The following is a 24,470-nucleotide window of genomic DNA, read 5'->3' on the forward strand; positions in this document are numbered from 1 at the left end:
TCTTTCAGCGTGTGGTATCTTTTATGAATGCCAGTGCATAACAAAACACTGAATTATGACAGCTAGCCAAGATGGCCAGAATCTGTCTGATAAAGATGGGCATTCAAGAAAGAAGCTCTTGAGTTTTTTAGAAGTGTTCCCTGGATGCCAAGAAGGCCAGTGGCATCCTGGCTTGTGTCAGCAGTAGTGTGGCCAGCAGGACCAGGGCAGTGATTTTTTCCCCCTGTCCTTGGCACTGGTGAGGCCACACCTCAAGTCCTGTGTAGAAAATACTGTAAGACATTGAGATGTGCTGGAGCATGTCCAGAGAAGGGTAATGGAGCACAAGTACTGTAAGGAGCAGCTGAGGGAACTGGAAGTGTTTAGTCTGGAGAAAAGGGGGCTCGGGGGAGACCTTGTTACTCTACAACTGCCTGAAAGAGGTCGTTGTGAGTTGGGGATTGGCCCCTTGCCCCTTCTCCCAAGTGACAGAAGGAGAGAAAGTGGCCTCAAGTTGCACTAGGAGAGGTTTAGATTGGAATTAAGAAAAGTTTCTCCACTGGAGACGTTTCAAAAGGCTGCCCTGGGAAGTGGTGGAGTCACCATCTGTGGATTGGTTCAGAAGGCATCATGAGGGTGTGGTATTTGGGGACATGGTTTAGTGCTGGACACAGCAGTTCTGGGTTAATGTTTGGACTCAATGATCTTTCCAACCTTAGACCTTGGAGGTCTTTCCAAACCTTAACATTCCTATGATTCTCTAGATGTGGATCTTAAAGTAGGTTTTTTAGTAGCAACACAGAGGAGTTGGACTTGTGGGTTTATATGGAAAGTTTACATGACTCACAACTGCATTGGTGATAACCAGAATATAGTTTTTGTCAAATTGACTTATATCTTCATACATGGCATAATACTTAATATGAATGCAAAGAAAGCTGTGAAATGTGATTAAATTCTTCTTTTGCTATATGTAACTATTATTTGTGTGCACACAGAAGAATGTGAGGGAAAATTTACTAGCAGTAGAAGAAAAAAGTTTCTAACTTTATTTTTCAGGAAGAGCTTGAGTGGGGTCGATCAAATTGTGTCCATATAAACAAGATCAAAGAGGTAAGATTAAGTAGGTTTTTATAAGCAGAAGGACTTAACTTTCCTCATTCTCTGTAAATGTTAAGATCTCGGGTAAGACTACTGTGTTATGTATCTATCTATCTATCTATATTATATAGATGTATATTTTCTTAAAATGAAGTATGAACTTAGGTGAAAGGAATTTTCCTTTTGTTAGGATAAACAAAGTGGTGTTAAATTATTAACTGTTTAACATATTTTTAATACTTTCAAGAAACCTCCAGTATTATTTGCTAGTTTTATAGGTTACTCAGATCACTGGTTGTGGTGTGACTACTGTCTGTTGTTAAATATCTTCTGTATTCTGGTTGGGAAAACTCTAAGCAAATACAGTTAGTTACATAGGGAGGCCTGGACTTGAGAATTTGTGGGGCTTTGTTGGTAACATTACTGCAGCAATTAATGAAAACTCTGCATCACAATGGGCTTCAAGCTTAATGTGATATATTGTGTGGGAAATAAATAAAATTCCTGAGTAACTGATGAGCAGAATGGCCTTGGCCATGATTTCACCAGTTCATACCTTTGACACGAGCTAGGGCTTGTGTTCAAAAAGCACAGGAAATAATAAAGATGTTGATAGTGAGCAACCATCTGGATAAGAAATGACTGTAGTTTTATGTCTTGGATATGTGATGATAACAAAAAAAAAAAGATGAGCAAAAAGCAAATTATGTAAAACTGGACAGTGGAATGATCAGTCTCACATGTTAGCCTCTTTTGGGTCAATTTCAGATAATGCCAGAAGAGGTTGTGCCTGACATAATATATAAGGATTTTAGAGTGGTCACCTTCACTTAACACTTAGTAAGATGTGGGGACTTTTATTTGCTGCAGCTAAATATACTGATTTCATCATCCCTTGTGTTGAAGTGGGTTTGCAGAACTGGGTTCCTTTCTGGCAATGGTAGTTGTTCTAGTAGTGTCCTAAAACTGCCAGCAGTAGAAAGGAAAGGGAAGTGTCAGTGCAAAGAAGTTGTACTTTGGACAGTACTTTCCATATTTACTCCAGAATCAGTTGGGAGAGTGAAGGCATTCACTGTTTGGTCAGAGGGCCAGTGGCTGCTTGGGGAAGCTTCTTGGAAATGCTAGAGATGGAAAGTTTAATATGCTCTGCTGGAGGGTATAATTTTGATGTCTCTCAAAGTAATCACAGTTGTCTGCTAAACTTGAGGGTGTGGCATGATCACCACTGCAGCTGGGTGCAGAAGTCCAGGTTGATTTTTACCTGCTAAAGTACAAACCTAAAATGATTTAAATATAGAATATCATCTTCTAAAAGGTTGTTTCAGTTCTTTTCCTAATTTTGTTCTATATCATATGTGCATAATACACTTTGTGACTGCAGAGTTGTTCTTTATAAGGGAAACAGATTGAGTCACAGTACTGAAGTTATTTTCCAACATAGAGGTGATAAGCAGTATATTGGTGAAATGCATACCAGTCACCTGAAAAGGGAAGGGAGTTTGCCCAGTTATTTCAGACTTTTAATAACAGATTTTACTTTAATTTATGGTTGGGTTTGATCCACTTTAAATGTAACTTAGAGATCAAATTTCAGGTGGCAGAGTTATTTCACAACTTGAAAAGGCGAGTCAGTGCATTTAACATGCATGTTAAAGCTCAGCCATCTGCTATGGACCAGGAATATGTGTGCAAACAACGCTTCATTTTGCAGGTAATGCTTTACTGTCACAAAGAGATGCTATTTTCCAAAGTTGCAGCTGAATTTTCATATACTAATATTGATGAACTAGTATTACACTATTTTTTCAAAATTCTTTGTGGATGTTGCAATTTCGGGTAGAAAAAAAGTAATTTTTTTGGCAGTGTCTTGGCAATGTAGAAGGACAGCTAATGTTAGTTATTTGAAAATTATATTATCCCTTGTTTGAGGTGCTCTATTTGAACTCTGGCTTGGTTAGTTAGTGTGGAGGGGGTGCTGGGAATTTTAGGTCTTCCCACCTATTTTAAATCTGTCAAATTTCCAGTTAAATTTCTTGTCTTGTTTGGACTGATTAGCCGTGATTTTATTTTCACAGACCTGTTTATCATTTCAGTGGCAGTTGGTTTAACTGTGTAAGTAGTGAGCTTCTTGGAACTGAATTGTTAGCTCTTGTAAGATGCAGCCTGAAAACTGAACAATTTACCTGTAGCTGTTTTGTGTGAATTTATTTAAATTGAGGCTCTTGAAATCAGAACTAACAACTACAATTTTCAAGGAATAGAATAGAGCAAGTCTGCATACAAAACAATTAAAATGTTGTAGAATTGTTCCAGAAATTGAATTCTTTTCACAAAAATACATTTTTAAGAATTTGCGTGAATTCGTGTTTAGTCTGCAGTTCCAGTAATTCCTGGACAGAGACAGGAAAAAATATTCAAATGAGGATCTCTTGGTATCTCTTCATGTTGCTAGAAACTGAATATAATCTGCTGTGTTTCACAAAATACTTTCTTGATTTCAGGTGGTAATAGCTGGTGCTTTCTATCCCAACTACTGTACTTTTGGAAAATGTCAGGAAAAAATTGCCATGAAAGACCTTGCTGGCAAAGATCCAAAAACCACTGTAATGGTATGTTAAGAAGGTGAATGACTTGATTAAGAATCAAGTAATAGAAATCTGAAGCATTTGGGTGGTATTTTCAAGTTCTGTTGTGTCTTGGGTGAGGACAGAAATAATTACCTACTCTGATCCTCGGTTGGTGACATTTGTCCCACCTCCCATTCTTTCAATACAACAAACATTGCGTAGGTGGGCAATTTTAGAGGAATTCCTGAGAGCTGCCTCTATACATTTGGTTGCTAGTCTTGCACAGGCAAATAACTTCCATCAAACGAATAAAATATTTGGAAGAAGAGAACAGGACTATTGAGGGTACTTTTTGATGAGTACTTAAGTAATGTGTTATTGCAGCTTCAGTGTTCCTTCTTTTGTAATCTCCTGCTTGTCCGTGCATGGCATACGTGCTTGTTGCTTTAAGGTTACTCAGGGGTTGCACTGGGCTTTTTTTTATCTTCTAGAACTGCTTTTCATCTGATTGCATAAGTGCAAGCTTAAAATGGCTGTGTTGATTTTGCAGACTTGTGTGGTTCGAACTAAGAAAATATTTGGTGTATCTGAACTGGGTACGACACTGTAAGGCAACCGTGACCTGTGCTTAAAGAAACCAAACCTTCTAAGGAGCCTCCAAGAACAGACTTTTATTGGCACAAGAGAAAATAGATGAAAAGGAGAGAGAGTCAGAAAATCTTGTTGACAAGGGATTTTTTTGTGCTTCATACTATTTAAGGATATTGAAGTAAATTATCAGACTAGACTCAGTCTTGTGGAATAAAGAGGAGTCTTGCCACAGCAGCATTGATTAATAGTAAACTGGTAGATTTAAAGAGCTACTTACTTTTAATGTATTTGACTCTTGATCTGCTCATACATCAACTGCTTGTTCTCTTGAAGAAGGAAGAAATAGCTGCTGTATCTTCATCAGTGTAAATGATCATCTTGGGCACAAGTGCTGCAAGTTCCTCAAGCTGTCACTTGGAGAGACTCTTGCAGCCATATACTGCTCCTAATGGTGTGTTGAAGATATAAAAGACAATAAAACCTCCCACTCTCTGGTCTCTCTAAATTATCTTCCTTTTAGGCAGTTTCTGCAATCTAACCTAGAGCATGGTTTTGATCGGCAGCTGATCTTAGTACCATAACTTCAGGGCATAGGAGCAGTGTGAAAAAATAATCTGTTTTTTCTCTCTAAGGTTGTAAGAGCCAAAGAAAAGAAATAGACAGTTGGATAGGCCCTGAAAAATAGTTCAAAGTCTCAAAGTTTGAACTTGCTAACTAGGAGTTCATGATTCTATATTATATCAAGGTCTCTTTTGAGATATTATTAAGAAAAAGACAAAAGAACATCTGGCTATGGTTGCATATTAAGAGTTGTGAAAGCTTACATTAGAGTTACTCCTCTACACAAAGAAGACCAGGAGATTGCTCTTTGTCATCCATGACATGATGGAGCCATGTGAGGGTGCTTTTTCAGTTGTGCAAGGTGTCCCACCATACCTCAGTAATTCAGTATGTGACAGTTCTGCCAGGTTATGCAGCAGCTGTAGGTCCTTCAGTTTCCCAGTGTGTGCACACTGTATAGGATATAGTTCTCAATTGTGGACAAAAATTGTAGCATTCCAGTGGTTTTCTGTTACAAACAAAATCAGAGACACCAGTCAGCTTTTTGGAACAAATTTCAGATTAATATGTATAATTACAAATTAATTTGCTTCATTGATAGTTTATCTACTATTCTGGTTATTCTGGTTTGAAGCAGTAGGGCTTTATTAGCAGCAAAACGATGCTTTTTATTGCCTTTTGAGATTTTTGAATGTACTATAGTATCTAGCACTTTTGGAATATGTTGGAGTTTAGATTTTATATAATTATTGCAGCTCAGGTGAAGGAGAAAGCTAACTATTCAGGTGAACTTGAAAGTGCATTAAAGCAATTGAATGTATCCAAATTTAACCTCTTTTTCTTAACAGCTGAAGAACATGCCTCCCTATGGATATATATACCATAAACAATTGCAGTCACTGCTTAGACAGTGTGGGCAGGTAAAATCTATTTCCTACAGTGGATCAAGGTAAGTGTAAAATAAAGTATCCCAGCTTGTGTTCTCAGTTACAAATCCAGTAATCAACTTCTTTGTCAGTGATGTACTGACAAATTTAGTTAATTTCTTTTCTCTTTGGAATCACTAAATTATTTCTTATGTATTGGTTAGAGTTAAAAAGGTAGTTTTGAAGTCTGATGTGCACTGATTGGAATAACATTAGATAAGCTAGCTGAGGTAGAGCCTTCTGGTTTGTCTCTTCTGTTCTCTATCAGTGGACCTTAATTGCAACTCATCTGTCTGTATTTATTTCTATCTTTTATACTGGATTTAGCTCATTTGTACAGTCTGTTGGCTTTTTTGAGCTGATAATCTGACTAATTTCAGCCTATGACTTTCCAAAGTTTAATTCATCTAACTGTTCTTACTCCTTTTCCAATCTTTAATGCTTTTCTTATTCACATATATTTTCACATCCTTTTCTATTTGCATTAAATTTGGCATGTCCTGGTGACAATGTTAGAAGGTTTTATCACCATCATGATAATTAAAGTTTTAAGGTACATAAAAGCAGTAGACAAAGCCTGTGAGGAAATTAGCTTTTACTTTCTGCTGGCCTGCTAAGATAAAGACAGGGAGGAAAAAAACACTTTCTTTTTCTTTGTAAACAGAGCTTTTGTGGAGTTCTCCCGTAATCCAAAGGAGGTCTTTAAGGTTCTTCCTGAAGTGTACCTGGCAATCAAGATGTCACAGCTGAAGATTCCTTTTGAGCTGTGTGTTCATTATCCAGATGATATCAGAAGACAAGTGCAAGGTGCAGCAGCTGCAGGGTTGGAATTTCTGAGGTAATTACACTGCATATGTAAAATGTGTTTCTTTGCAGCAAAATGAGGTTTGCTGGATTCAGTGGGAATTTCCTTGGAACTGTCACCAAGGAAAAAATGTTAGGTTCAGAAAACAGATTTTAATTTAATTTAATTTTTTTTTTAATTGTCTAAGAGGAATGTTTTTGCAGGACTGGAAATAACATTGTTGTTTTAAATATTTCTTTATAGCTAAAGGTGTTTTGCTGTTAAAGAGAATTTCAAGTAGACAGTTGTCTCCCGCCCCGAAGCTCTACTCCATTTTCCTTTGGCATATGAAAATATGGATGTACACAGTTATTTCTGCTCATGATAGAGACAATGTGGGGATTACTATAACCAAAATAAATAAGGAGTAGCATTAGGGGACAAAAAAGAAAGGGAGGGAGACAGAGCTTAACAAAGGAACGTGTGGGGAAGCATAAGGACATCAGGTGTACCAACATAATAGGAAATAATGCTGAGGAATGCAATGTAGGGAGTCTCTTCGGTCCACACCCACTTTTGCTAGGAAAATGTGGCATGTGTGTTCCATTGTTACTGTATGCTGTGATTCTAAGCTTCAGGTTATAAAAGTAACCTGATAAAATGGTATTCTGCCTACCTCCTGATTAGTCTTGCAGCCATTTCAGTATTTTAAAATAAGAAGTCTGGAATAGGAGGGCAGGAGTGAACTGGGAATGTTAAAGTGCAGGGGAGTATTTTACTTCCAGTTAATTGTACTTAGCTTTTAATAAAATATTTTAGCAGTTTCACTCTGCCCAAACCAGCACTTAAAAATGTTGTGAAAATTGGTTCTTCAGGAACTCAAGGCTCCTAGGCTGAAAGGCATAATTTTAAAGTTCTTATCTTTTGTCAAGCAAAAGGAATATTTTGTATATACAGACACATTAAAATTTCTCTATAAAACTGCTGAATTTATATTTGTGTTTTTGTATACTGTATTTTTAAAAAATAAGCTTAGAAGAAAATGCTGTAGCAAAAAGCCTCACTATTTAACCTTGATTCTTTCAATTTTTAATAAAGTGATGGCAGAGTTGTGTCCTGGTATGCATCTTTCTGTGTTTGGTTATATTACAGTTAAAACAGTTACTCTGTAGTAATTTGGTTCTGTGTGGTCATTTTCCTTTCTAATTGAATTAAGGTATTTCTAAATAAAAGTAATTAAGTACATAAATGTGCCCTAGGGATACCTTGGAAAACAGATGAAAGCAAAAAAATTCATCCTCTTGAGTTTTCTCTTGTGAGTGAAGTATTTAGCATCTTCCTTCCATCTTAGAGTACATGTGGACTGTCAGAAGCAGACAGTGGAGCCTGTGGAAATCTCATTTGGTGATTTACAAATGTCAAAGAAGGTCTCAAGTCGTTTTCTGTCCATCAGGGTAACAGAGGTAGGAATGTTCTACATCTGAAGTAGGTCACAGCTAATAGTTAGTTAGTACCTAGATAGATACTAATAGTTAGTACCTAGATAGCTTAGCAGAGATTAATATCTGACAAGCTTAAGTTAAAAAATTGGGTACTGATAATGTTTTTAGTGCAGAGGTGTCTGTAAGAAGCGTGGGGAATATTCTTGGCCTTATTTTTAGTAGTTCTTTGTTAAACAGTACTCTCATGTTTGCACTTGACAAAATTTTTGGGATTTGCTGGCAGTAAATGTTAGTTGGAAGTAGGCATAAATGTAAAGAAGATTAGTGGAAGAGGTAAAGCACTTGTGTAAACTATAAAAATGAAAATCAGTAGGTATTTGGGCCATTTACGTGGTTATTAACTGCCAGTTTTCTTCAGAAACTGTACATATGAAAAATGAGATGAATTAATGGTAGTATATGCTAATTCAGAAAAATATTTCATGCACAGAAGTGTATTAGGGGAAAATTACATGTATATACAAATATTTCTGAAATCTGAAGCTGAGATTTTTAAATTTTGTGTTAGATCATCTTCATTAGTTGAGTAATTGCAATATGTATGCTGCTGAAATAGAATTAATAAAAACATTTAAAGCGCTGAGCTAGGGGAAATGATAAGATGAAGTATTAAACCAGCTATAATAGTGGCGTGTTTTGCAAGTGGAGAAAAGAATATTTTCCTCCTCTTACTCAGATAAATCTCTTGGATAAAAAATATTAGTGAATTTAATCAGACCCATTACAATCACTTAGCTATCTATGGTACTTCTGTTTTAATAAGTCAGCTTTAATGATTGTAAATAAAGATGGGTTTTTATTGCAAGCATTCAGTATAAAGTCTGAAATGGTTATATGAGTTTAGACATTTGAAAAGATGACTTATTTTATTCAGTTGGATTTAAATAGGGGTATGTTGTCACCACTTTCCTGAAGTATGGCTCATCATAGCAGGAACAATGCTGATGTGCTGACACATGTAGCTAACTGTTATCTGTCACTGATAAAAAGAAGTGCACCAAATCTGTGCACCTGCCTAATCAACTGTCTACCTTGTATTTTCTGTATGCTAACTTGGTTTAGGAAAATGGAAGCAGTCTTCTCCTAACTTTCTGTATTTTGGTAATGCTTATATTAAAATCTGTTCAGATGAAGAGTATGTTGCAGTAACACAGAAAATAAATATTTTCAAAAGAATACTGAATTATGAGACAGAAATTCTTCACTGCATTGTTGCAGTATGTGAACTGTGGTGTCAGGAGTAGGAGTGTTTTCATGTATTTTGCTCAGATGTGGTTTGTATTTGATGTAGAAGAATAATATGAAATCTGTTATTGTCTAATTTTTATACTTTCAGGTAGTAGAAGTTGGACATTTCTGGGGTTACAGGACAGATGAAAAAAATACAGCTGTACTCCAGGCTCTAAATGCTGAAATTAACTATCAGAACCTGATGGATTTAGCAGTGCCTCCACGTGTAGATGTTCTTTGTCTGGCACCATTCACTTATCTGGGAAAGAGAGGATACTACAGAGCTCATGTTCTGTATGTTCATGGAGATCTTGCTGAGGTAATGTCCTATGTCATATTGAATTGGTAGCATGTAATTGGGTTAACAGTCTTGGAGCTTTGATGCCTATTTTTAAAATTTATCTTTTCTGCAAATCACTGTGGCCAGAGTAGATTAATTTGTTTCTTTTCCAGAACATGGGACTTTTTGGTATTAAATTGAGAAGCTCTTGCAGAGTGAAATAAAATAAAGACTAAAACCTCCAGTGAATCTGAAAGCATGGGGGTTTTTTTTGGAGGAGTGTTTATGCTGCTGAGTTCTATACCATCAACAAATTCATCAGAGTATTTTGGCTTTTTGTGCTAATATGAGTAATGGAAATTAGTGCCACAGTTGGTATTGATTTTTCAGGCCAGTACTTTTCAGCATTTTAAGGACAGATTTTTTTTTGTTTTTTTAAGATTGGCCTTTGAATTTCTTTCATTTCTTAACCTGGTTGGGTGTCAGCACTACAGAGTCAATACTGAATATTGTCATAGTTTAACGTCATGAAAAACTAGTGAATAATAGTGCTAATCTCATCACTTTCACATTTGAGTTTATAAACTCAGGTTTATTTATCAGTCACTGAATACCTGTTCACATTTGCTTAGCTGCAGTTGTTAGGGAGTATCGCTCACTCTTAAGAAGTAAAGTTCTGCAGATGTGGGTATGGGGAGAGAATTTAGAGCCTTTTAGAGAAACTTGCCTTTTCTAGATTTAGTGGATTATTTGCATTACAAGTTGATATTTAGGCCAAGGGGTCAAATAATAGACATGATAAAATTTGACGTATTTGTTTTGACATGACTTCGTTTGCATGCTTTCCAGGCTTGGAATTTGCTTCCACGTGACTTGATAAGATTTGTATTGCACTGTAATTTTTAAAGTCAAACTGTGACTCTTCTTGGCACTAAAAGTAGCACTTTTAATATTGTGAAATCTTTGCAGATACTTTTGATTTTCTTTTTCCAGGTTTTTTTTGTCGATTATGGCAATAGGTCAGAAGTGCCTTTGAATAAATTAAAAGAAATTCCAAGCTGTCTTCAAGGGCTTCCTTTCCAGGTAGGGGTGATGCTGTTGGCTGCTGCTTACTAGATATTTTTGTGTCTCACCTGGCAAACAGGAGTGAACTTCAAGTCAGGATGCTTTTCAGAATAATAATTGAATAATATGTATTTTGCTGATGCAAGTACCTACAGATCACCTTCACTAATAGGCAGGTGTTTTCCAGAGCAGGAATTCTTGTGTGTAATTGAACTACATTGCATTTAATTGTAGAGAAATTTTAATTTTGTAAAGCTGTGGTTTTTCTTTGTGCTGCATTGCTGTTCTTTGAACTGCTGGCTTTCCTGGGATCTTTTCAGATAGAACTCTCTTTCTTTATCATTAAATATGAGTATTACAGATCTAGTGATCTTTTGACACAAATTAGAGGAATTTTATAGCTACTTTTTCAGAAAAATAATTCTCTTGAGCTGTATTTACAAATAAAATAACAATACTTCAATTGTAATTCAGTTTTTCAGTGGTCACTCATATTTTTAAGCTAATAGAAACAGGTGTATCATACTAACTGTATTCTCTGAAGCATTTAATGATGAAAATGAGAAATGGACCAGCAGAAATTGGATTAGATCTTGACAGGGCTAATTTGGTTTGGTTTTCTTTTATAATTGATGTAAAAAAATAATTTCGGCAAGAAGCATCCTTTTTTGTATTTTCTACACACATATTAAATGGAAGTGTATTTCTGCTTCAGGCCTGATCTTTTAATGCCAAGTTTTAATGACTGGCTAGAAAAAACCCCCAGGGTTTCTGCTGTAAATTCATTCAAAGACATAATTACAGATAGTGATTGTGGACATGAGAACTTAATTACTCTTGCCTGCCAGGGACAGAAGAGCTCTAGTGGTCCTACCAAGCTTTCTGTTACCTTAGTTGAAAAGAGTTGTGGACTGTGATGGTTTTCCCAGAGAAGACACCTCTGTGCTCCTAAGATTTCAGTGTGAATGGTGAATTACTACCAAATTATCCTTTATGTGCTGTTTGCTCTGATTCCTTAGCAGCTGTGTACTATACTGAAGTGATATGAGCTGTCATGTGTTGGCAGTGATGGAGCAGGAATTATGCCAGTAGCTTTACAGCAGCTCTAGGAATTAGTATAAGCCACAGCAATAATTATGAAATAATTTATAGTTATTAACTCAGTTTGTTGAGAAAGCAAAATATTTCCTTGCTGATTCTCTGGTTAGGCAAGCGTTGTTTTCAATGGTTTCTGCTGTTGGGGAATAGAATTATTGGGATCAATAAAAGAACTGTGCAAGCTATTGGGCTGGAGGTTTTTAGGCCTGTGTGTGTGAGAGACATTTTCCGTGGGAAAGTCCCTGTGTGAAAGTAAACAGTTCGGCCTGAGAACATACAGGGAGTAAAGAACCTGCAGGTGTGATATCCGGGAGTGATACAGAGGAGTTGAGCACAAAATTCTTTTTGATCATAACAAGACTCTGGAAAACTGCCAATGTAGTCCAATTATGTAGAAATAGAAATGTGTCTTGATAAGCTTTAAGCCACTTAGGAGCTAACAAGCTGGTATACTATATAAGTGCCTTTAGACTGCTAATAAATGGGAGTGCATTTATTCAACCATATTGGTTTGGCTTTTGTTTCTCTCTCCCCCCGCCGGGGATCCGGGCTCCTCGTCCCGCGTGGCCTCCAACATTCTGCTCTAGGCTTTGGAGTTCAAGATCTGCAAGATGTGTCCCTCTGCCCAGTCGCTGGTGTGTGGGGAGCGGTGGAGCTGCAGCGCCAGCCAGAGATTTGCCTCGCTGGTCAGTGGGTGCACTCTGCTTGTGGAGGTTTATTCCCTCGTGCACGGGGTCCTGCACGTGGATGTTTTCCGTCCCTCGGGGCGCAGAGGCCTGATGAATATTCGGGATGTGCTTGTCGAGGAGTGCTACGCTGAGCTAGCACAGGAGTCCTGCGAATCACGAGTATGTATTGGCTGAGCTGCTGCTGCTTTTTTTAATTCTAATTTATTTCAGTTCAGGCTGTCCTGAGAAGCTGAGCTGCAGCTTGACTAGTGGCAAGGTTAATACTTGAATAGGGCAGTGTATTTTTATGTGTGTGCATAATGCATATCGAGCTGTTGGCCAAAAGCATTGCTGCTCTGAGACCCCTTCTGGAAGAGATGTTTACCGAGAAATTACTTCCTCAATTGAACTGCTCCACTCTTGCTTGAAACTCTGAAAAACTGTAACTGCTTCATAGTTCTAACTCTCTCCCATTTTGATGTTTTATATAATCTGAAAGGTCATCAGAACCTTGGTTTTTTGTCTTTGTATGTGAGTATTTCTTTGTGTAGGACTTTTTGGGTAGAATTTCTGAAGACGTAACTGTTCAAGGCTTTTTTAACACTTCTCTTATTGTATAGCAAAGCCATGATTTGCTCAAGGAATTATTTTTGGACAAAGCAAAAGAAGAAAAGCAAATGCCTGTGTCTTTAAGACATGAAGAAAAGCATCTCATTGAAAGACTGTTGAGCTGTTTTTCTGAAAATAAATCTGATGCACCGACCCATAAGGTAACTTGAGAGGTGGTTTTGGCCTGTCATCCCATGACCCTGCTTCTGACACTGAATGGAGATGAGGGCCAAAAGTACCTTAAATAACCAAGCACTGTTTGATGCATTGAATAGGGCACCGTACTTTCTGTTGGTGGAAAGCCATGGTGTGACCATTGTTTCAGACTGGTCTGCTGCAGCTTTGAACAGAGTTCTGGAGTACAGCCAGAGAGCTAATGATCCAGCTCTTCTGACACATCTAAGGCAGCACTTTGAACTCATGCAGAACAGAGATATAATTGAACAGCTGAATGCAATGTTTCCGTACATGGTAGTCTTCATTATATAAGCCACAGGAAAATAGCAAGTTTACAACCCTGTCAGTTTTTCAGAAAATCTAAACATGGTTTTTACTGTACACAGTGTTTCATTCTTCATCAGCTAGTGATAGGTAAGCAGCTGGGATAGGTGAAGCAGTGAATGCTCCAGCAACTGATGGTAATAATGCTTTTCCTCTGCCAGTGCCAAACTCAGAAATGTGTTTTGAGGTATCTAGTCACTACTAAGTTGGAATATAAATGTGTGTTACAAGTTAGGCCTCATCTACATTCTGATTATTTTCCCATTTCAGACCTGATAAAATTTCAGGCTTTCAAGTGCCTAATCATGCTCCATTCACCCACAGGAGTAATCCTGTTTAGTTTCTCACTTCATAGAGATATTTTCAAGATTAAAGACCTCATCATGTAAATAAAATTACCTGATTTTCTTAAGTGACCTATGAAGTTTGAACTTGAGTTTTTTAAGCTAGAGGAAAATCATGAATCTGTAGCACCAGTGAAAATAGATAATTTTAGGTAAGGTGCCTCAACAAGCAAAGTTTGCTTTAGATGAGTGAAATGAAAATGCCATTTTACCAATTTAGCAACTCAGCTGGCTCAGTGCATGCTGAAATGTGTTTGGCTTTAATTTAAATCAAAAGCATTTTGATTGGAAGACATCCAGGTGCTAGCTAACTAGAATGGAATTTGTCTCTTCCTTTTTTTGAAGGTAACAGTTTTTGGGCCGTTCAGTCCTTATCAGCTGAAATGCTACAGTCTGACCAAAGTATCCCAGTTCAGGTATGAGAAAACTTTCACTGTAAAGTACAGTCATGTTCTTAGCTGTTACTCCCAATAAATCAGCAAAAACCACCTAGTGACTCCTACAGATTTTCACTGAAATTTTATTCATTGAGAAGACTGAAGTAGTCAGGCCTGAATTGCATTAATACACACATTATCACTATTTGAAATCTTAAGAGTAGTTTTAAGGTGCATTATTGTCTCACAAAGAGATTATTTATTAACTGTTGTCTAAATCTGCTAACAGTAAACAGCTGTTTTGAGTTGGTGTTGTGAATTGAAAATTATTTTTTATTTACGTGTTTGTATGAGTTTTGGGGTTTTTTAATGTTGAAAATATTTCTTCTCCAGAGATGTTCTCATACATAGGGAGAGCATAAACTCCGTTGTTGTCCATGATGGTGCAGAAGATTGCTTTCAGCAGTTGCTGGTCGCCACTGATGTATCAGTGAATGCAGCTGGTAATGCCTAGTAACAATCTTTTGGTTGTTTCTCTAGACTGCTGGTTTCAGAGTAGTTCTATGAGTAAAAACGTTACTGGAGTTCTATGTTACATCTTTTTGAGGTTTCATTTTCATTAAATGCTCCTTGGAGTTATTTGAAACTTTTCTTTTCTTTTGGTGCCAGGGTCTGTGATTTTAGGGGAAACATCTTTGATGCCTCCTATTCATGGCCTGCTTGCACTCCTCAGTATGCTGTTTGCTCCTGCAATAGAACTCAGGTATTTGTGCATTTTAAAGTGGTAGTTCTTTTATTATTTTCTTTAGGATCCTCACAAAATTTTGACAGATTTTCTTTTCTTTCAGCATTTTATATATTCTCTTTCTGGCATTTTTTTACAAGTTTCGGTATAGTATGTAGGTAAAACAACTTGTTCCTGTACTTGGGAATTGGTGCTGCAGAGTCTCCCCTCATGATAAGGCATTACAGCTCCTGACAGTTGTGCTGGACGCTTGGGAAGGTGGAGTGTAAACTGGGCATGTTAAGTCTACATGAGGAGAGGAACTGACGTAATTTTTTGTAAAAGCTAAGTTCTGGCAATGGCATTACTGTTTTCTTCAAATTGTGGTATTTGTAGACTGTCATTTCAACATAGTGAAGGTTGCTTTCCATTATTTTGCTTATGGATGATTTTTTGCTAAGTTTTATGAGTATATGTTTTTATAACCAGAACTTCAGTTTTGTTTCATCACTGTATTTTAAAAATCAGTATGACTGAGTGTGAATGCCTCTCAATTGTTTTAGCTTCTTTCAAAGATGTGTCTTGCTTTGCATGGCTTAGACAAATTCATTAAGTATGTCTTCATAAGAGTTTTATTTCTTCATCACTTGGTGAGACTGTTTTCTTTCTTTCTCCTGCAGAGTTGATAAAAGTGGGAAGTATTTTACTGGTGTTCTGTGTGGTTTGGGTTGGAGTCAAACTTCTGGGGCTCCACTGCTTCCAGCAAATGATATGGAGCTGACATTTGATGTGCATTTTGGACTGGAAGACATAACAGAGGTAAAACTTGCATAAGAATTTTCACTATAGTAGGAATGCAGTAGAAGTCAGTGCATCTGAACTTGTTAACTCTTAGTGTTAATAGAAAAGCTTGTTTGGACTTGTGGGGTTTTGGTTTTTTGTGGTTTTGTTTGGGTTTTTTAATGTTCTCCCTTTTTGTAATCTTGGATTTTTATCAGGAGAAGCAGTTGCCCCCTCCCTACACTTGAAACAAATAAAATATTATAGAATGTTATACCCTTTTCAGAATACAGTCATCAATTTTGCCGTAACCAGTTGTCAATACTTACTAATTTTGTTCTTAGGATTGTCATGGCTTTTACTGACAAGCAGAGCACTGCTGCTTTTCAGGCTTCAATTTGATTTTACAGCTCTGATAAGTCACCTGTATCAAGCTACGTCTCTCAGAGCAGATCAGCCAAACAAACAATAAAGCCCCTGCATTCCTCATTACTGCCTTTTGCAGCTCAGAGAGTGAGGTCTGTCAGAGGGAAGCATGTACAGAACCTGTGCTGTGCAGGACAGTGGCTGTGTTTGACATGTGCCTGGGACAGTGAGGGATGTGCCCTGGTTAGGTCTGTGTGCAAAGCAGGTGCTTGAGGTAGTTCCTGGAGGTTTTCCAAGGACACAGTGGACATGCTGGTGCACATATCTTTAAGCTGTTAACTTTCTGAAAGTACTGACTTGGTGTGATGGCTGTATTCATGATGCCTTAGCAGAATGGTAACACTGAGCTGTTGTACATGTGAAAAATTATGGACAGAGAGAGAAAATTGTTAAAACTTTCACAGAAGGAATTCTGTGTTGGAAAAAGCCCAGGCAAGTGGTAGCCTGTATGTTTTATGGCATATCTGAGTAACCTTAAAAATTGTGATATCATGTGGCTGAAATACTAACATCATTGACCACCAGAGGTGCAACTGCAGGAAGAAGCATTTCTGAAGCTTTGGATGTTTTTGCTTATGCAAATAATATTCCAGTTCAAGTTCAGTGATATGGGTGCCACGACCACCTTCATGTCAGTGTAATATGATACAGACCTTGTGCTGGTTTAAAGTGCTTTATATTCTGTCACTGGTGTTTTACAGATAAACAGCCTGAGGACAGCCATGAATAAGCTGCTCTGTGAACATGCACTGTGTTATGGACAAGAGCAAGTGGCACAGCTGCAGGAAAACATTCGTCAGAAGCTTCTATGGTAATCATTTTGTAGAAATAAGATCTTCTGTTTCAGAGTCTCAGCAGAAATAAGATGAGTGCGTGCTTGAAGCATAGCTCAGATTAGGCTTTGGAAAAATAATATATGCTCTCATTTAATGATGCTTTTCATTTACTTTGTTTATTTATAAAGCAGTATACTAAACAACCGTAGAGTTCTTGTGGAAGCACTGGTTCTTCAGGGAAGCCCAATCAGTTAGGAGTCATAAAACCTAGACTATAAAACCTGTTCTGCAGGAAATCAGCTCTTATGTATCCTTGTTTTTTGCACCCAGGACAAAGCTAATGGAATCCTATGGCAGAACAGCGCAGAAAGATTTAGAATTCTTTCTTCCTGTACATTAAATTTGAATTATGTGTGCTGCCTTTCCTTCCTCAGCAGACCTGTGCAGAATAGGTGTTGTTGGCCAAGTGAATTGGAAGTCTCAGGCCAATTTAGGAACTTAAGTAAGGCCATCAGCCTTTTTTCCCAGCAAGCTTCTCCTTGTAAGTGAAGCAGTGGTTCTGAAAAGACCATTGTGATTCAGTGCAGCCAGCCTGGAGAATTTTTTCAGCTTGTAGTTTGGGAGAAGGAGTGCAATGAACTATCCCAGGAGCAGCTCCTTCTAATGTCTGTCCCTGCTGAGCATAATGTGAAAAATCTTCCCTTGTTTGTACACTCAGCATGCATTTTAGTGCTCTCTGTATCATCAGGAGAATTTTCTCATCCTGACCTGGCTCTCTACTGAACTATGTTAAAAAGAGCTCTGGTCCAGAGTCCATAACCTAACTCTTACCATCTGTTCTCATCTCTAAGAAATACAGTAGAGCTTTTTTTGCCAGTAGAGCTTTGCTGAAGTAACTGCATGATGTCAGTTTTAGACAGTTCCTTGTGCTGATAAAGATCACACCCCTGCTCTTACCCAGGGTTGTCAGAAAGATTATCAGAGCATCTATTTATGTTGATTTTTCAGGTGTTTCTTGGTTTTGAAAGTACCTGCTCTCCTACCTGTGAAAAAAAACCCCTATTACATTGCCTTCAGTTTAAAGCAAGCACCCCTACTTCCTATTTCCAAAACTTCCAAATAAAATTCAGGTGCATTCCATAGTAACAAGTCAGCCTTACCTTTTGAGGTACTAGAAGTGAAATTAAAAGAGCACAAGCAATGGAGAAGTCAAGGAACATGGATAGGCAGAAAGAAGCAAAGCCACAACCCCCCTCTGGAGGTGACTGTGACAGTAACAGCTCATGCTGGGACATCAACACTTACATGCTAAATTGAAGGCACAAAAATGTCACTGCTATTTGTTCAGACATGTGAACACTTGGTACAGTCTCGGCACCTATTTTGGGCTGATTGTTCAGACATCTCCAGCCAGCTGGGAGGGGAAGGGTCAGACCTTGGCACAGGTCCTGGGCACTGACATGTTCCCAGCTCAGTCAGCACTGACTGCCTGACTCGGTCACTCTCATCAGCCCTTGGACTTCTTTGTCTTCAGGAGTTTATACCTTTCTGTGGTAGCCTTTTCTCTCACGGAGTTTTTGTACATTTATTGGTTGTCTTTCAACAATCCTACAGCTATTTTTATTTAAAATTTTATTTTATTTTTGTATGGTTTTATTTGAAGGAATAAACAGCCTCATTATTGTAAATGATTTCTTCTTTTCCCTTGTGTATAATCTTTCTTGGTTTTGAATATTTTTTCCCAATTGTACTTTCTGTGTTTTGGAAAAAACATTTATTAATACAAGTACATAGGTAAAAATTTAGCCTGAACAGTCTTTCATAACTGTTTTCCATTTTTCAAAAGCTAATTGTATTTACAACATGTCACCACTACGTAAAACTAAAATCAGGTTTTGAAAAACACATCTAGACAGAATTAATTAATGTCTACTACTGTTGTACTTTGCACAGCTTGAGGAAATAACTGCAGCAGACAGACTATAGTAATTGAGTTGTCATGCAAAACAAAATACCCTAAAAATAGCTGTATTATACATTCCAGTGAGTAAGCATACATAAAACGTAAGGAATAAATTACAATTACAAATTCTAGTGCTTTTTTTTTTTTAAAATCTCCTTATTTTCTTTAGAAGAAACCACATTCTGATACACTATATGTCCCTGTAAAAATTTGTAATTTGACTTACTACACTGGAGGGGCAAAGTAGAGAGAAGTGAACAAATCTTGACTAGATTAACAGGGAAATTTAAGATTCCCTTTAGCACAGACACCTTGTAAATACTCGCTTGTATCTTTTATAAAAACATCCTTTGTCTTTATAATTAACCAAATATAAGTGTACTTCTTAAGGCTTTTCTTAACGTAATTTCAGTTTAATCTGCAAATCAAAGCCTCGAGACATAATTGATCCCACCTGGTATGAGAAGCCGTATGCATGGAATCAGGTAAGGGTATAAAGATTTATTTTAAAACTTTTTTTTTGAGGAGTTTGGGTACTCCAGTACAATTAGTGTGTTGAAAGGGAGAACTTTTGGGAGGATCACTTTTGTTTATTGAATTTGAAAATACCCTAAGCACTGCAGAGTTAAATTAAAGCTTAAGAACTTTCATTTATGTAATCACCAATGTCTGTTGATACCCTATTTTTGTAGAGTCTGTTTAGTTGTTGGGTAGCTTGTTTTTTAATTTTGTGTATATAAATATTTCGTGTTTTCGGGCAGAACTCTTCATGGGTTTTAAATTGAGAGAGATTGTAAAGGCAAGTTCACATTTGTTGGAAGTTAAAATTATCTATTCTTTCTATTAAACAGCTGTAGCTACATTTTCCTGAACACAGTGCATTTTAGTTTTGTTTTGGGCTGCTGTGCTTTGAGGTTGGCTCTTCCTTTCTAGGCAAACAGAAATAAATGTAGCTTGTTTTAGAACAAATGTGGTGGGATCAGGCAGGAGGGATGTTTTCTCAAGACCTGGGAAGGTTTCATAAGAAAATTCTCCTAGCTTCCTATTCTCTTAGAAATCTCACCTTTCTTTTTGTAAGGGCCTCTGCAGGCCACTGGATTTCCTGAAGAAGAGCTACAGTTTCTTAATGAAAAGGGGGTGAGGAATTAGTGAGTGCAGGAGTAAAACTGCCACACACCCTCCCAGTGGCTCTCCCACCCTGCGGCCCAGAAAGGAGGGGTTTGGTCCCCCTGGTAAAGAGGGACAACAGAGAACAAGCACCAAGGGCAGTTATTTCTAAAAGGCTTTTTTTTTAGAGTGTGTTGTGATACACTGCCTTAGGCCAAAGTGTTTCTATTTTCATATTTCTAATTCAGTTATCCTTGGATTTAGGAAGATAATATACTCGCTTCTGCTGGTGTTTTATCTTTTATAACAAGCCAAATGTGTAGGCCTTGGATCAGGGTTTTCACTGCATCTGAAGAATCCCCAGGACATCTTGGATCATAAAATACTACCTGTAATGCTTCAGAATTGACTGTGGAATAGTGTTCTGACTCAGGCAAACCATGAGATAAAGCATTTTGTAGCCCTGGCTCTTTTGTTGCAGTGTGTGGTGTGGAACTGAAATTCCTGTATGATTTAAAACTCTGAACTCTTCAATACTTTTTCTTAGCTGTGTTATATAGGAAGACATTAAGAATGCATTCTGACTTTCATCTTGCTTCTTTTGACTAGGTGGATTCTCAGCGTATTATTGATGAGTCTGAAAAGCAGCATGAAAGAGGAAATTTTGTTTATCAGCTCCACAAGCTTGTTTTGTTGAATGACTAAGTATTTCTAGAACTCTTTCAGAGGATGAGGTATTACTAGTCTAAAAATTACTTCTGTCTTGTATGCATGTTTTGCAATATTGTTCCTTAACATGAGTACAAGTGTACTGAAAAACAGTTTGGAAAATGTTCCTGTGTTTCTGAAAAAGCGGAGGTTTGCTGGCCTAGAGTAGACAAGTTTATTCATAAAAGAAACTGATGTAAATCAGGATGCAATTTTCATTTAATACTTCTGAACAGGTTTATCACAAGGTACATGAAAGATGAAGCAAATCGAGGCTTACTTGTTCATTTTTTGTCAAAAAGCTCATAAATTAAGGGGCATGGCTTTTTTTTGTCTTTAACTGCAAGTTGCATTTCCCTGTTCTCTTTTTTACTAGTTCTTTTAAAAAATATGCAGCAAAGGAGTTTGGGGTTTTCCTTAACCAAGAACTAGAAGTCAGAAGAAACTGATCTAAATTATGTTCTGATCCAAACTGTATACAAACAGTTTTCATATACTGGATACAATTTTTTCATTAATTTTTTTGTACAGCAAAACATAACATGATTTATTTTCCTGTATGGCAGAAGAATGCTTTTGAATTACTGATTCATGGCACTTTGTTTCATCCTTTCATCTTATTTTTACCTGGGAGATCTTTATTCCTAAAAATTAGGCCAGTGGTTTCAGAATAAAATGCAGAAATTAAATAAAATGTTTTTGTCTCTTCCTTTGTGTGGTCATGCTTAATAAAAGCTAAATTTAGTTATTAATGGTATATGATTGCATTCAAGAAATACATGAATACAAAAGCAGTCAGTATATGGAAGAGTATTCATTTTCACTGTTCACTCAGTGAACATTGAAGGTTATGTAATATCCAGTCACCCTCTGAAGGGCAGAGAATCAGTGGTTACCATAAAGAAATGGCAGATTTTTGCAAAATAAGGGGATGCTTAAAATAAATCATTTTAAGCTGTAATTAAACAGAGGGGTGACTGTGTAACAGGCAATTTCAGTGGTTTATGAGAGCCCTACTTTCTTAGACACATTTTACTGATCCTTGGGAATTAAAATAGTGAGAGAGGTCTAACAGAAAAATTGCATCTCAAGTGGCTTAGACAAGAGTATTTCTCAGCCAGGTGTTGTACACCAATTAAGTGTTCCTGTTAAACACCTTGGGGGGCAAGTGGAACAGGCAGGATTTCAAATCTTGCTTTGTCTATTAATGATGGGAGTTTCTGTATGAAAAGGAAACTTGGCAATGCACAAAGGCATGAGAAAAATAATGGAAATCATTCCACATAAGCAGCACTGATTTTTAATTTTTTTATTTTGAAACTCTGTTTCTCCATGTGTGGGTCTGTGTGTGTGACTGTGCTGCCACCAGGTGGGGACTGCTGTGGTAGGGGATAGAACAGCCCTGAAGGAAACACAGCATCCTTCCAGTCAGCCTTGCTGAGAGACATTTATTTGCACAAGAATATATACAGTACTAACATTTAAAAAGCAGCTGTTGTGTTTTATTGTTTGATATAGGCTTCAACAGCATTGCAAAGTCACTTGAACAAGTTTAAGGTAAGTAGCTTCAGAATTTCCCCCTCAAAGGGTAATACTATTTTACAGTACTTGTTTCTCACACTGGAGAAAGAAGTATTGTAAAATAGTAGTGTCTGTGTGGCTGTGGACCTGAACCCACTCAGCTTTGTGGCTTTTGGGGGCTACTTCCATAAGAAAAAAGGCCATGACTGCTTGTCAAGATTTGCTGTATCTCCAGATGCTCACCAACATTGAGCAGAATGAGATTTCACTTACCATAATTTATTAGTGATTTATGTACTTCTTCATTGAGCTTAAGGTGGAAATATTTGAATCTGTAAATGGTCAGAATAATGCTCTTAAATGCCTGCAGTAGTAATGATGAAATGACAAACTGTACTGACAGGTGCTCCTAGAATCTGAAACCATGTTCATTGACTATTACTCATAAGTTCCCCCACAACTACATTGACACCTGATAGCAGTTTTAAATCAAAAGGAGATTTTTTGCCATTGCATGTAATTAATTTTGGAATTTACTGCTACGAGTTCTGCTGGAAATGAAATAACATAAACAGAAGAATGAATTGAACTCCAGGGAAGGCAGATCCTTCAGAAACTGTTAAAATGGAGGAACTTGAATTCTCTACCTTACTAAATTCCAGAACCTCAGAAAATACACTGAAATAATGTCTATTTTTGGTCATTTTAATGTCTGTCCTTGCCCAGGTGTTTCCTTATGGCAGGTATATGGGTGGAGAATATTGTTCATTAATCCTTTTACAGAAAAGTCACCCCTCATTCCTCAGCTGATTCTTGACAGTGCTGCACAGCGCTTGCTCTGTTCCTTCAAGAGAATCACACTGTTAGGATGAATAGCAAAATAGAAAAGGGTGTAACACAGTTGGAAATTTCACCATTCCTTCCCCACAAAGTCTGTATGTAGGGATTAGGGTGGTTTGAATGAACCCAACTGAGTCCTGCTGAGCCTGGGGCCGCTTGCACCATGGCAGCTGTGCTCTCTGCAGGGACTGTGAGTGGGGAAATCAAGGTGACAGTGGATGTCAATGTGAAGTGATCCATTTCCAGAGAAAACAGGACTGGCCTCTTTTAGCTGGATGGCATTTTAGGAGGTACAGGTGAGTGCGTGTATGTCCTGTTCATTGCTTTGACCTTTCCTACCACAGCTGTGCTGCTCTTGGCACCTGAGCTACCTATTCTGGAAGCTTGCCCACGGATTTTACAAGAGTTTTTGTTTACAGTGCAAAGAGAAAACTGAGTTACCAGGAAAAGGAATGCCAGGGATGGAATTTGACTAATAAAGGGATGGTGACTTTATAGGGCACAAGGAGTGAAGTCCCAACAGGTTAAATTTAATGCCAGTCTACATGAAAGTGTCAGAAAAAGGCCATGTAAATTAGGATAAATTACAGAACCATGGTTTAAACCAGGATACAGGTGTTGGCATAGATGGTAGTTACACTGACCTTGGAAAGTCATTAGCATGTTTTTCAAGGACCAGAGTAACACAGAGCAGGGTTTGTCTACCTCATAGACAGGGATAGAACTGAACAGAAAAATAAAAACCCGCCATCAGTGTATAGTTTGACTTGGAGTTTCCTTTCTGTAGAAGAACCTTGAGAAAAACAGATGAAACCCCAAAGAGGTTAATAAATGTAAGAAACCTGAGGCAAAGATGGTATGTCTGAGGTACATATTAATCCTCCAAAGGAGTGTTGAGGGAAGAGGCAAGCTCAGAGCTGATCTGGTGAATCTGTAGGAAGATAAATTGCTCTTTTCTTAGTCACTGAGCTACATGGGTAGGTGTATTTGTCATCCCTGTCTGATGCTTCTATATTTAGCTTTCACTCAAGCTCTGGGAGTGTCTGTCTAATCTGCCAGATCTATGACTTAAATCCCTTAGGGTAACAGAGGTGGTTGCTCCTTCTGCCGAGAGCGCTCTTCCGTCCTGTAAAACAAGGACAGGACCTTCCTAGACATCCCCCTTTCAAGGGAGGGACTCAGCCCCTTCACATCCCCATGAGTGATGGGGAAGTCCTGGCAGATGTTTCTTGGCACAGGGATGAGTTAGTGGATGTTTCTCGATCCCAGGGCAAGGGGGCAGAGAGCTGAGCTTGGGTGCTGGTGCTCAGTGCCATTGGACTGGTGAGAGGGGCAGTGGGTTGAGGTGAGCTGGGCAGGAGTGAGCTGCCACCATGAGCCTTCCTGAGGGGTCATGGCCTTCACTCCTTCACCCAGCAATTCCCTCCCTCACAGTGAGCCAC

At 37.8% G+C, this 24,470-nt stretch overlaps 1 protein-coding gene across 2 annotated transcripts in view; it reads left to right on the plus strand.

Annotated features, from left to right (window-relative positions):
* Window positions 1-21,361, plus strand: part of TDRD9 (tudor domain containing 9) — a 70,716-nt gene extending 49,355 nt beyond the window's left edge. For both annotated transcript variants that reach the window (XM_069018393.1, XM_069018394.1), the window contains exons 20-36: window positions 1,039-1,092; window positions 2,675-2,791; window positions 3,582-3,689; window positions 5,648-5,748; window positions 6,390-6,563; window positions 7,861-7,972; window positions 9,348-9,560; window positions 10,515-10,604; window positions 12,272-12,532; window positions 12,973-13,122; window positions 14,152-14,222; window positions 14,577-14,686; window positions 14,853-14,946; window positions 15,588-15,726; window positions 16,815-16,924; window positions 19,265-19,337; window positions 20,569-21,361. In XM_069018393.1, the coding sequence (XP_068874494.1) occupies window positions 1,039-1,092; window positions 2,675-2,791; window positions 3,582-3,689; window positions 5,648-5,748; window positions 6,390-6,563; window positions 7,861-7,972; window positions 9,348-9,560; window positions 10,515-10,604; window positions 12,272-12,532; window positions 12,973-13,122; window positions 14,152-14,222; window positions 14,577-14,686; window positions 14,853-14,946; window positions 15,588-15,726; window positions 16,815-16,924; window positions 19,265-19,337; window positions 20,569-20,664 (2,073 nt within the window). In that variant the 3' untranslated portion in view covers window positions 20,665-21,361. The remainder of the gene's footprint in view (window positions 1-1,038; window positions 1,093-2,674; window positions 2,792-3,581; window positions 3,690-5,647; window positions 5,749-6,389; window positions 6,564-7,860; window positions 7,973-9,347; window positions 9,561-10,514; window positions 10,605-12,271; window positions 12,533-12,972; window positions 13,123-14,151; window positions 14,223-14,576; window positions 14,687-14,852; window positions 14,947-15,587; window positions 15,727-16,814; window positions 16,925-19,264; window positions 19,338-20,568) is intronic.
* The last annotated feature ends 3,109 nt before the right edge of the window (window positions 21,362-24,470 follow it).

The sequence above is a fragment of the Aphelocoma coerulescens genome, chromosome 5 (assembly GCF_041296385.1).
Source record: "Aphelocoma coerulescens isolate FSJ_1873_10779 chromosome 5, UR_Acoe_1.0, whole genome shotgun sequence".
Taxonomy (NCBI): domain Eukaryota; kingdom Metazoa; phylum Chordata; class Aves; order Passeriformes; family Corvidae; genus Aphelocoma; species Aphelocoma coerulescens.